This window comes from Tupaia chinensis, unplaced genomic scaffold (assembly GCF_000334495.1).
Source record: "Tupaia chinensis unplaced genomic scaffold, TupChi_1.0 Scaffold138425_1, whole genome shotgun sequence".
Classification (NCBI taxonomy): domain Eukaryota; kingdom Metazoa; phylum Chordata; class Mammalia; order Scandentia; family Tupaiidae; genus Tupaia; species Tupaia belangeri.
This window is the reverse complement of record NW_006198322.1, coordinates 689,856-700,010: the sequence shown is the minus strand read 5'-3', so window position 1 is coordinate 700,010 and position 10,155 is coordinate 689,856. Positions and strand designations below refer to the sequence as shown.

Here is a 10,155-nt window from a genome sequence, read left to right as displayed (position 1 = left end):
CGGGCGCCCCTCTGCGCTCCGCCGGGCCGTCCCTCTGCGTGGGCCCCGGGCGTCCCTCTGTGCGGGGCACGGGCGTCCCTCTGTGCTGGGCCCGGGCGTCCCTCTGTGCTGAGCGTGGGCGTCCCTCTGCGTGGGCCCCGGGCGTCCCTCTGTGCCGGGCGTGGGCGCCCTCTGTGGGGCCCTGGGCGTCCCTCTGTGCGGGGCGGCCGGGCTCGAGGGCTTGGGCCTTCCTCTACACCCAGGAAGAGGCAGCAGCATGCTTTCAAGTAGGGGAGCTGGGCGAGAACTGTCTAGGGGCGCCGTTTGGTGGCCGGCAGGGGACAGGCGGACGGGGAGATGTGTGGAGCCAGGCAAGCACCGGGAGGGGGTGCATGGAAGACACACTCCGAGCTGGGACGTGGGAGACGCGGAGAGGGCCTGAAGAAGGCACCGCCACGTTCCGGTGCGTTTCTCAGTGCGAGTTACTGAGCCTGGGACGGGCATCAACCCGTTAAACGCCAATGAGTCCTGTGAGGTAGGAACTTCCACCACTCGCCTTTAATCGGAGAGGAAGCTGAGACAGAGCCTAAGTCATCTGCCAGAGGTCACCAGGGCGCAGCAGCAGGCAGTGGGGGCGCGGAACCCGCATTCTTCAGTGCACCATGGGGTCCCGTCCCGGCCTGGTGACCTGGGGACGGTGGCGTCACCGCTGAGCCAGGGAAGGCAGGAGGAGATGGCGTGTGCGTGGAGGGGAAGGGGCCAGACGAGGTGGTGTTGTGGACATGTGTGGAGTGTAGGTGTCCAACAGCACCTCGCCTGCAGGCGCCGGACAGGCTTCCCCACCCGTGTGGAGAGGGAGCCAGTGTTCATTAAAAACGGAAACATCTGAAAGAGCTCTGTTGGTGAGTCCCAGCTCCACTGTTCTGGGGAGGCCGGCTGTGCTGACACACAGGAGGGCCAAGTCCTCTGGAGGTCAGGCCAGTGCTGTGGAAGGTGCATGTCACCCAGGGCCGCAGACCCCAGGCACTCAGTGCCACATGGAGACGCCTAGAGAAGGCCAGGACAACCCTGGACAAAAGGAGGGAATGAATGTCCCCAAGGCTCCCTCTGCATCTTTTCAATTGCAGAGGGCACATCCACTCCCCTGGGAGAGGGACGGAGAGAAATCGCCCCCCACGGGGGCGTATTCATGCCATAACCCCCTTCCCCCAAGACTGTGTCCTGACAGGATCTTGGGCACACGGGTACATGTGCCTGGCATGCTTTTCATGCCACCGGGTTTGGACTGGAGCCACCGTCAGGCACGTGGGCGTCAGTTTCTAGAAACAGCACTTACCCCGTGCTCCGCACTGGTCTCCCCTCCGCATTGTAAGGAACCAGCACCCTCAAAGCTGCCTGCTCACAGGAGCCAATGGAGGGCATTAGAAACACTCATGCCCAGGCCTCACCCAGGACCAGTTAGACACCTCGGTGGGCCACAGGCTGTTCCAGAAGCTCTCTGTGTGATTCTAATGCCAGGCCTGAGTAAATTACCATAGCAAAAGAAAGGAGGGGCCCAGCAGATGGCGTGTTGTTAAGGCAGCTGGGTCCCACATAGCTGACTGCTAGGTTCAAGTCTCAGACCTAGCAGCTTGAAAAACACGCAAGATGTGTGTGCATGCCCCAAATCCCGAGAGGAGAATGGAGAAGGGACCATCACTTTTCTCACCTTCCCTCTGTCTCTAGTGACTGCAGGCATCATATCAAAAGGGAAGCTCGGAGAGCAGGTAAGTGAAGGCTAACACCCACAGAGCACTTTTCTGCACACGAACCACTTGCACACAAGTGGCCTTAGGGAAGGAACGCATACCAATTTCAGGGGTATCCACTGGTCGGATGGGGAACCCACGGACCAAACAGACATGACTTGTTCACAGCTAACGGTCGCTTGCCAGAAATGCCATGCCTCGGGGCTGCTGACCCCAGATCAGGGTTCCTCGTGGGCAGTGTGTGTGTGCACGTGTGCCACGTGTTCCTCTTTGGCAGGACCTTGCTGTGTTGCAATCATCCTGCCTCAGCCTCCTCCACACTGATTTCAGGGAGGACTGGGAATCAAACCTGGCCCCCGTGAAGCCCAAGCCTGCGGAGCAGTGTCATCCAGTGAGGGCTAGCGCCGGCCGGCCTCATTCTTTCCAGAGTCACTCCGGGCAATGCCCCAGACAGATCTGCACCCCCACAGAAAACTTAGGGTGCAGTTCTTTTTACATTGTTTTCAGGTTTTTGCCATAGGATGTGTCCACCCATCAGAGAGAGACAGAGAAAGGCAGAGAATGGGGAAGATGAGAAGTCATCCCCCAGAGAAATGGTCCTGCCACAATCCTTCTCTTCTCCTCCTGCCATTTTGGGCAATCACACACACACATACACAGTCTTGCTCTCAAGCCACTGAGTCGGGGACTCGAACCACAGTTAGCCACGTGGGGTTCCAGCACCTTAACTACCACACCACCTGCTGGCCTTGAGGGTGCAGCAATTTTGAAAGTACCTATGCTCCTGTTTGTTTATATAAAGACCAAGCTGCGGCTTGTGTGCTGGAGCCTAACCGGGCTTAATGTTAAATGTGACCGGCCACGAAGAGCTAGCAAGGTCCAGATGGCCTGGAGGTCAAGGGGCAGGCGGGGCGGCTGCGGGAGGGCCCAGAGGGGACAATGGGAGCAGACCACAGGGAGGGATGCAGAGGGCCAGGGCACTGCCCAGGGTCAGGAGGCCTGGCAGCCTCGGCTCCAGACAGAAACCAAATCCGAAAAGCTCCAGGAGGCGTTTCCTAATAGGATTTCCGGGCCTCAAGGGAGGCACCGTCTTAACCACCTGGATGATAATCATCTGCTAATTTGTACAGAGCAGGATAATTTAAAAGACACGTTCTCTTCTTCCCTTTCACAATTGATTGAGGTGAGTGTTATTTTCCTACCTCCGTGGCTGCAGGCGTCAAACTGGTACAACAGCGCCTTGTAGAAACACCGGGAGGGCGCGTGGAGCCATGTGTCCGACCAAACACCTAGCAGTTAGGAGGTGCTGAACAGTATCAGCCCCATCTGTGGTTGCTTCTTTGGGAACAGGATGGTAAGCTTCGGAAATGTGCTGGTGAAGACGGGCTGCAGAGTCACGCCGGGGCAAGCTCAGCTTCGGCAACCCAGCGGCTAAACCCTGGACACATTAATTACGGGCGGCTTAGAGAGGGCTGTTCCTCAAGATTCACGTGCTGGAAGCTTGGTCTCCGATGCGCTGGTGCTGAGAGGGACCAGGGCCTGGTGGGCAGGGTTAGGCTCTGAGAGGCACTGCCCTAATGGGTCGATTAAAACTTTCTTGGGGCCAGCAGGTGGCATAGAGGTTATGGCTCTCAACTCCGACATGGCTGACCACAGTTCAAGTACCAGACCCAGGAGCTTGAAAACCGCACTGGGTGTATGTGCACGCATGCCCAAAATCCTAGGAGGAGAAGCGAGGAAAACGGATTGTGGTATGGCCATCCCCTTGTTTTTTTTCTTTGTTGTTTTTTTTTTTTTTTTTTTTTTTTTGAAGAGGTTTTTTGCTATAGGGTGCATGTGATCACCAGAGATGACAGAGAGACAGGAAGCGAGAACTCACCCCCCAGAGGGGATGGCCACGCTGCAATCCCTTTTCCTCCATCCTCCTCTCAGGATCATGGGCATGCACGCACATGCGCCCAGGCATGAGTTTAAGCCATCGGGTCCAGGACTCGAACCACAGTCAACTACATGGGAGTCCAGCAACATAGCCATTACACTAACTGCTGGTCCCAGGGGGGTGATTTCTCACTTCCCTTCTCACTGTCTCTGTCTCTCTCTGGTGAGTACACATGCCCTATAGCAAAAACTTTATAAAAAAAAAAAAAGAAAGAAAAAAAAGAAAACCTTCTTGAGGGAGAGGTGAGTCTGCGTGGGCCAGTCCCCATGAGCAGGCTGCTGGGAACAAGCAGACTGCCACAGGTCCCTGTCGCCGTACGCACCTACGTTCCTCCTGGCTTTCTCGACCACGTGTGACACGGCACCAGATGCCAGCCGGATGCCAGCCCCATGCTCCTGGACTTTCCAGCCATCAGACCGTGAGCCAATAACTTTCGTGCTTGACAAAGTCCTGGTGCGGCAGGGGGCCTGGTGGTTGGGGTGCTGGTCCCACATGGCCTACTGTACAGTTTAAGTCCCGGACACGGTGACCTGGGAAACACACCAGGCCCATGCGTGTGCATGCCCGAAACCCTGGAAGGAGGGGGGAGAACAGACTGCGGAGTGGCCACGTCCCGGAGGGGTGCTGCTCATGTTCCCTCTCTCTGCCTGCTCTCAGGTGAGCGCACACACCCTGCAGCCAAGATAAATAAAGGAACAGGACTGCCCAGTGGCAGGCATTTCTGTTTAGAAGCAGCCACGGAGGACGACATACCCACGTCAAGGTTCATTGGTTTCTGATATAAAACGGACATAACACCTGAAACGTCCTCCGTGGGTGCTGGGAGGACTAGATAAGGTAAGGCGTGGACACTCGCTTCTGCCCCTCGGCTCTATCGCTGCTCACACTCGGGCAGTTCTAGCGACTCCCCAGAGGCCGTGAGTAAGCCGCAGCTGCGATCCGCGCCAGGGCCCTTTCTGTTGCCGAGGCGCTGCTGACAATAACGCGGACGAGGAGGGAAAGGCGCTGACACAGACGGGGCCTGCTGCAGTCCAGAGACTGACCTCATGACCGAGCACGCCACAGGAAGACCAGGGAGGCCGGGACACTCCCAGGGTCACACAGACTGACCCGTGTCCCCCTCTGTCCAGCGTACATCATGGTCATGAGGGCTTGCCCTTTGAGGCTCTGACTCCGGAGGCCATAGGTAGGACCCGAGAACAGGCAAATCTTTTCAGGCTTTTGCCATAGGGAGTCTGTGCTCACCAGACAGAGAATGTGAGAAATCACGCCCTGGGGATGGCCACACTGCAACCCCTTCTCCTCCTTCCTGTCAGGATTTGGGGCACACATACACACATGCCCAGCATGAGTTTCAAGCAGCTGGGTCCAAGACTCGAACTGTGGTTCACCATGTGGGAGTCCAATGCTTTAATCACCAAGTCACCTGCTGGTTCCAGAACTTAAATTTTTAGCAGGTTTCCAGGTCCCAGACCATATCTAGACACCCATTCGTCTATGCCAAGCTGCCTTGGCTGGTGAGATCCTCTGTGAGGAGAGGCCTCTCGGGCTGCCAGGAGCTCCCAGGAGAACCCGGGCCACACAGGGCATGCTGAGGGAACGTCTGTGCTAAGCCCGAGGGCCTCGTGACATTCCTGCAGCTCTGTCAATGGGGGCAGACCTCTGTAGGCATGGCTTGTGAGCTCGGGACCAGTGCTCGGTGAGAGTTTTATTATTTATTCACGTGACAGGTAACACTCGCCGGGGCGACAAGACCCCACGCTCCCGGTTTCATGGCTTGCCGTTACACTACAGAACGCCTCTGGGTGCTCGGGAAGCTTCACGGCTGAGGACAGCTGTCACCGCGGGGGGACATTCTGTCCCGAAGAAGAGGCCTGAGTCCAGACCTTCCCTAGGGGTCTCTGTCCCACAGCCCTTCAGAGCCATCACACTCACACGTCAAGCATCGTCAAAACAACAGGAAGCAGCCATGCTGGGAGGGCTGGGCGTTCGACCCGGCAGGTGGCTTACGGCCACAGCGTACCGGACACGTTACGCACATTGCAAATGTATAAATTAAGAGGTCGACGTGTGTACGAAACCTTTTCAAGGGGACGAGTCCCATCTTATGTCATGCCAGGTGTCTGTGAGAGCTTTGAAAACAAAGGCAGTTTTCAAAGAAGCTGGAATTAAAAATAGAAGGTATTTACACGCAGGCCCTGCTCCTCTCCTGTCCATGAAAGCCTCTGGTGTTGTCAGGGCCCCTGGGCAGCCTCAGCACCCCCACAGGCACCCTCTCTGCAGTCTGCAACTTCCGGGAGAGCAGTGGGCTCGGCCCAGGGCTCTTCTCCTGGGTGCCCCCCATCTCGGCCTGGCGGCGCCTGCGAACCCAGGGGCTGCCCGAGGGGGTGACGCTGCTGTCCGAGGAATAATCCATGCACTTGCGAAAGATCTCGGGGCTGGTGCTGGAGTTCAGTCTGCCTTCCTCTGCCAGGGGGGACTTTCTGGAAACTCCTTTGCGTTGGGCCAATGGGCTGCTCCAAGGACTTGAACACGGGGAGGCGTTGGGGCTCAGAAAGAGATTCTGGTGGCCAGAAGGACTAAGCTTATTGGCGGCCACATGCCGCCGGCCAGCCATCGGGGACGTGGGGTTGCTCTCAGGGTCCGAGGAGCTGTTGGCGGAAGACTCGTCGCCCATGTACTGAAGCTCCTCGACTCTCTTGTTCAGGGACTTGTTCAGGTGAACGGTCACAGTGGGCTCCTCGTCATGGTTCTTGTCTCTGGGGGGCTTCTTTTTGGGGGGCTTCAGCCCAATCAGGACAGCCTTCATGCTCTCTTTGCTCTGGGATTCTGTGATCATGAACTCGTGGGCTTTGATGGCCGCTTCCACCTCCTCGAACTCCACAATGGCGCACTCTTGGGTCCCCACCTGGCTGTACCGGCTGCTGATCCTCCGGATGTCGGGGGGCAGCTCCCTCCCGGGCTTGAGGATCCGCACTGACGAGATGACCCCAAAGGTCCCGAAGAGCTTGAGCAGGTGCTCCATCACTTTCTCCTGCACCCGCCCATTCTTCTGGGGGGCGGCCGGGGCCCACAGCCTGGGGGACAGGTGGAGATCGTAGACCAGGAGCATCTTGCTGGGCAGGTTCTCACTGGGGAACAGCGGGACCGGGGTGGTCCTCCTCACCTTCCGGTGGTCCTCATTCAGCTCCAGGGTCACCGAGTGCGTGAGGGCGTGCGCGGTGGTCCTCCAGTCCCGGGTGAGGTGTTTCACCTGAAGAACACAAAGCAGGGCAGTAATGGCTGGTGTCCTGGCCCACCCGCACGCTCAAGAGCACCTCTCCCGAAGGCAGCGCCTCCCTCCAGCAGAGGGCGTGCAGGGTAAGTGGCTGGATCCCACTTGGCAACCGCACATTTCGAGTCCTGGACCCAGCAGCTTGAAAATCAAGCACATGTGCACATATGCGTGTGTACCCAGGGACTGCAGTGTGGCCATCTCTCAGGGGGTGCAGATTCTCTCTTTCTCTCTCTCTCTTCTCTCTCTGGCAAGTGCATGTGTCCTATTGAAAGAAAAGGAAAAAAACTCTCCCTCCTGCCTTCCTTACCCCTGTGACACTGGCCTCTAGACTCCCACCGGGCAGGTGTGTGACTCAGAACCCTGGTTGACGCGTACGTGAATGAACACGCTTTCCACGACTTCCAACACGGCAGCACAGTGGAGGGCAGCCCTGCCCACAGCACGCCGGGACGAGTGCTCGATCCCAGGACGTGTGGAGGTTAGTCCTGCAGGCTCCCAGGCAAGGCTGTGCACGTGGAGAGCCGAGGCCCAGCCCCACTGGCAGCAAGGCCTGGCAAGTTATCCACTCTCTTAGTGCCACGACTTCCCCATCTATAGAGATGCTAACACGCCTGCCTTACCGAGTTGTCATGGGGATTACATAAACACACGCACACACATGTATATATAAAACTCAGAACGGTCTCCAGCTCGGACTTGCGCTATCAATTTCAAACATTCCTTGCAATGTGAACATCTGCACGCCTCTCAGAAGCTGTTGTTATTTCTGCATTTGATATGAGGTTCCAGAAGATCTTTCACATTTGACTGCGGTGTCTCCTGAGCGTGATGCAGGCTGTTTCTACTAGGAAGTCAGTCCAGTTTGGGTCTCACGAAGAATGATGAAATAATCCCTCCCTCCTCCTGCTGGGATGGAAACGGAGTCGTCTGCAGCACATGAAAGCTCTATTTATATTAAAACTGTAATTCTCTAGATGTCCTCCTGCTTCCGGTGGAGAGTGTGCCGGGGGAATTAGTCATCCCAGAGGAGCAGGGGAGACAAGGGGGTGGTGACCTGCACCTGGCATGGCAAGATGGCCCGCCCTGCAGCCAGGTCTGGAACTGCTCGGAAACGGAAACGGAGCCAGGAACTCCAGGTGCTCCCAAGCCTAAGGCAGGACCCTCGGGAAACTCAGAGGAAGTCCCAGCAGAGCCATTAATACAGCGTCCTGCAGAAAAAGCTGTCCCTGAGGCTGTGGCCTGTGGGCCCTCGGGGCAGGAACCATGAGTCACCTACACACAGAATCAGCCACTGACCACTGGCCCAGCCCGAGGGTCGGATTTCGGGGACAGAACTGACTGGGAATCCAGAGGAGGAAGGTGACAGCAGCTCAGCACGGCTGTGGGACAGCGGGCAATGGCTCTCTGTGGGGAAAAGTGGAGCTTTCTTCAAAACAGCCCAACAGGAAACACTGAGGACAGGAGCAGCAGCCACCTGGTCATCCCGAAGCCCGCTGGGGTGCCGGGTGCTGGGGAAGGCGAGGCCCTGCTCCGAGGGTCATAGACGTTTCTGGAGACCACGTCCGATGGAGAGAAGGCAGGCTCGGGTGAGGCTGCACGGCCACGGGGAGGCCCACTGGGGACGCGTGGTGACTGAGCCCCCCAGCTGTGGCCGTGACCCTTAATAAGGCGTGTACAGGCACCACCAGGAAAAGCAAAGGGACCCAGGCGTTTCGGTCCCTGTGCAGTTACTACGAGGACTTCGCAAGACTTTCAGGATCGATGGGATTTCTCTGTCGGCTACTTTGGCCACCCGTTTCGACTGCGACTAATGGAAAGTCCTTTAGAACAAAGGGCTTTTGCTCTGATTCCGGAGGTGATGAATATCTGTCTCTGCTCTGCAGCCGGATTTCGACAGAAGAATGCTTCTAAGTAGGTCCTTAAGCAGCAGCATAAAAAGGAAGGAACACGGGCTGACTTGGAGTCCCTGGAGTATGCAAGACTGGGGCCAGCAGGTGGCATGGTGGTTAAGGCACTGGACTCTTACGTTGCTGACCACAGTTCAAGTCTTGGACTTGCAGCTTGGAAATCACACTGGGCATGTGTGCGTGCCCAAACTCTGGAGAGGAGACTGGAGAAGAGACTGCAGCGTGGCCATCCCCGCGGGGAGTGATTTCTCACTCTCAGTCCCTCTGCCAAGCACATGCATCCTATGGCTAAATAAGTAAATAAATAAATAACAACAACAACAACAAAAACCTTAAAAACAAAAAGGAATGCACAGGTCACTCTCTGGCTGGTTGTTGAGGTCCCGCAGACACTTGCCACGTGAGAACATGCTCACTGCCTGGGCGGGAAACGCCCTGCCCTTCCCCTGTTCCTGTACCCTGAAAGCCCCTCCTCATCTTCCAGGATCCTATTTCAATGTCACCACCTCTGGGAAGACTTCTCAGCTGTCCAGGCAGGGTTAGCTGCTCTGATCGACCAGCTGCCAACGTACACGGTCTTCCTCTTGTCACGCGGTTGAGGGTCACACTGTCATTTTCCACCAATCTCTCTCCTTTATGGGACTGCGAGCTTCTCAAGGGCAGGGGTGCCACATTCATCCTGTACCTCCTGTGCCTACTGCAGCCCTCGGCAGAGAGAACGGATGTGTGAGGAGTGACTGAAGGAAAGAGCAAGGGCTGAGGGCAGTTCACCAGTGGTGGGGCCAAGAAGTGCTCCGGGGAGAAGAGCTCACTTCCCAGTGCTTGCTGACAAAGCCCGGCGACTTGGCCGGGGCCCACTCGTTACGTATCCTGTGTTGCAACAGCTGCATGTGCTTTTCCACTCCAGGGATGCCCCCACGGGAGGCACGGAGTTCTTATTCCAACTGGTCTGTCAGCTCTCTGCGAAGCAGGGGGTTCACAGCCCAGATGCTGCATCTGTCACAGCAGGGACAAGCGGGGTCTGCCCAGATGGCAGTCACTCTTTTTTTTTTTTTGAGAGGTTTTTGCTATAGGGCGTGTACGCTCGCCAGACAGAGACAGAGAGACAGAAAGCGAGAAATCACCCCCACCCCCCCGGGGGGAATGGCCACGCTGCAATCCCTTCTCCTCCATTCTCCTCTCGGGATCTTGGGCACGCATGCACACGCGCCCAGCGTGAGTTTTAAGCCACCAGGTCTGGGACTTGAACGGTGGTCGACTACGTGGGAGTTCAGCGACATAGCCGTTATGCTAACTGCTGGTCCC

General features: G+C 57.1%; 1 protein-coding gene across 1 annotated transcript in view; it reads right to left on the bottom strand.

Moving 5' to 3' along the window:
* Window positions 1–5,366: 5,366 nt before the first annotated feature.
* LARP6 (La ribonucleoprotein 6, translational regulator) overlaps window positions 5,367–10,155 on the bottom strand; it is a gene marked incomplete in the record, with an annotated part of 7,282 nt that continues 2,493 nt past the window's right edge. Inside the window, 1 exon segment of the mRNA XM_006161323.3 lies at window positions 5,367–6,919. Within this exon segment, the coding sequence (XP_006161385.1) occupies window positions 5,852–6,778 (927 nt within the window).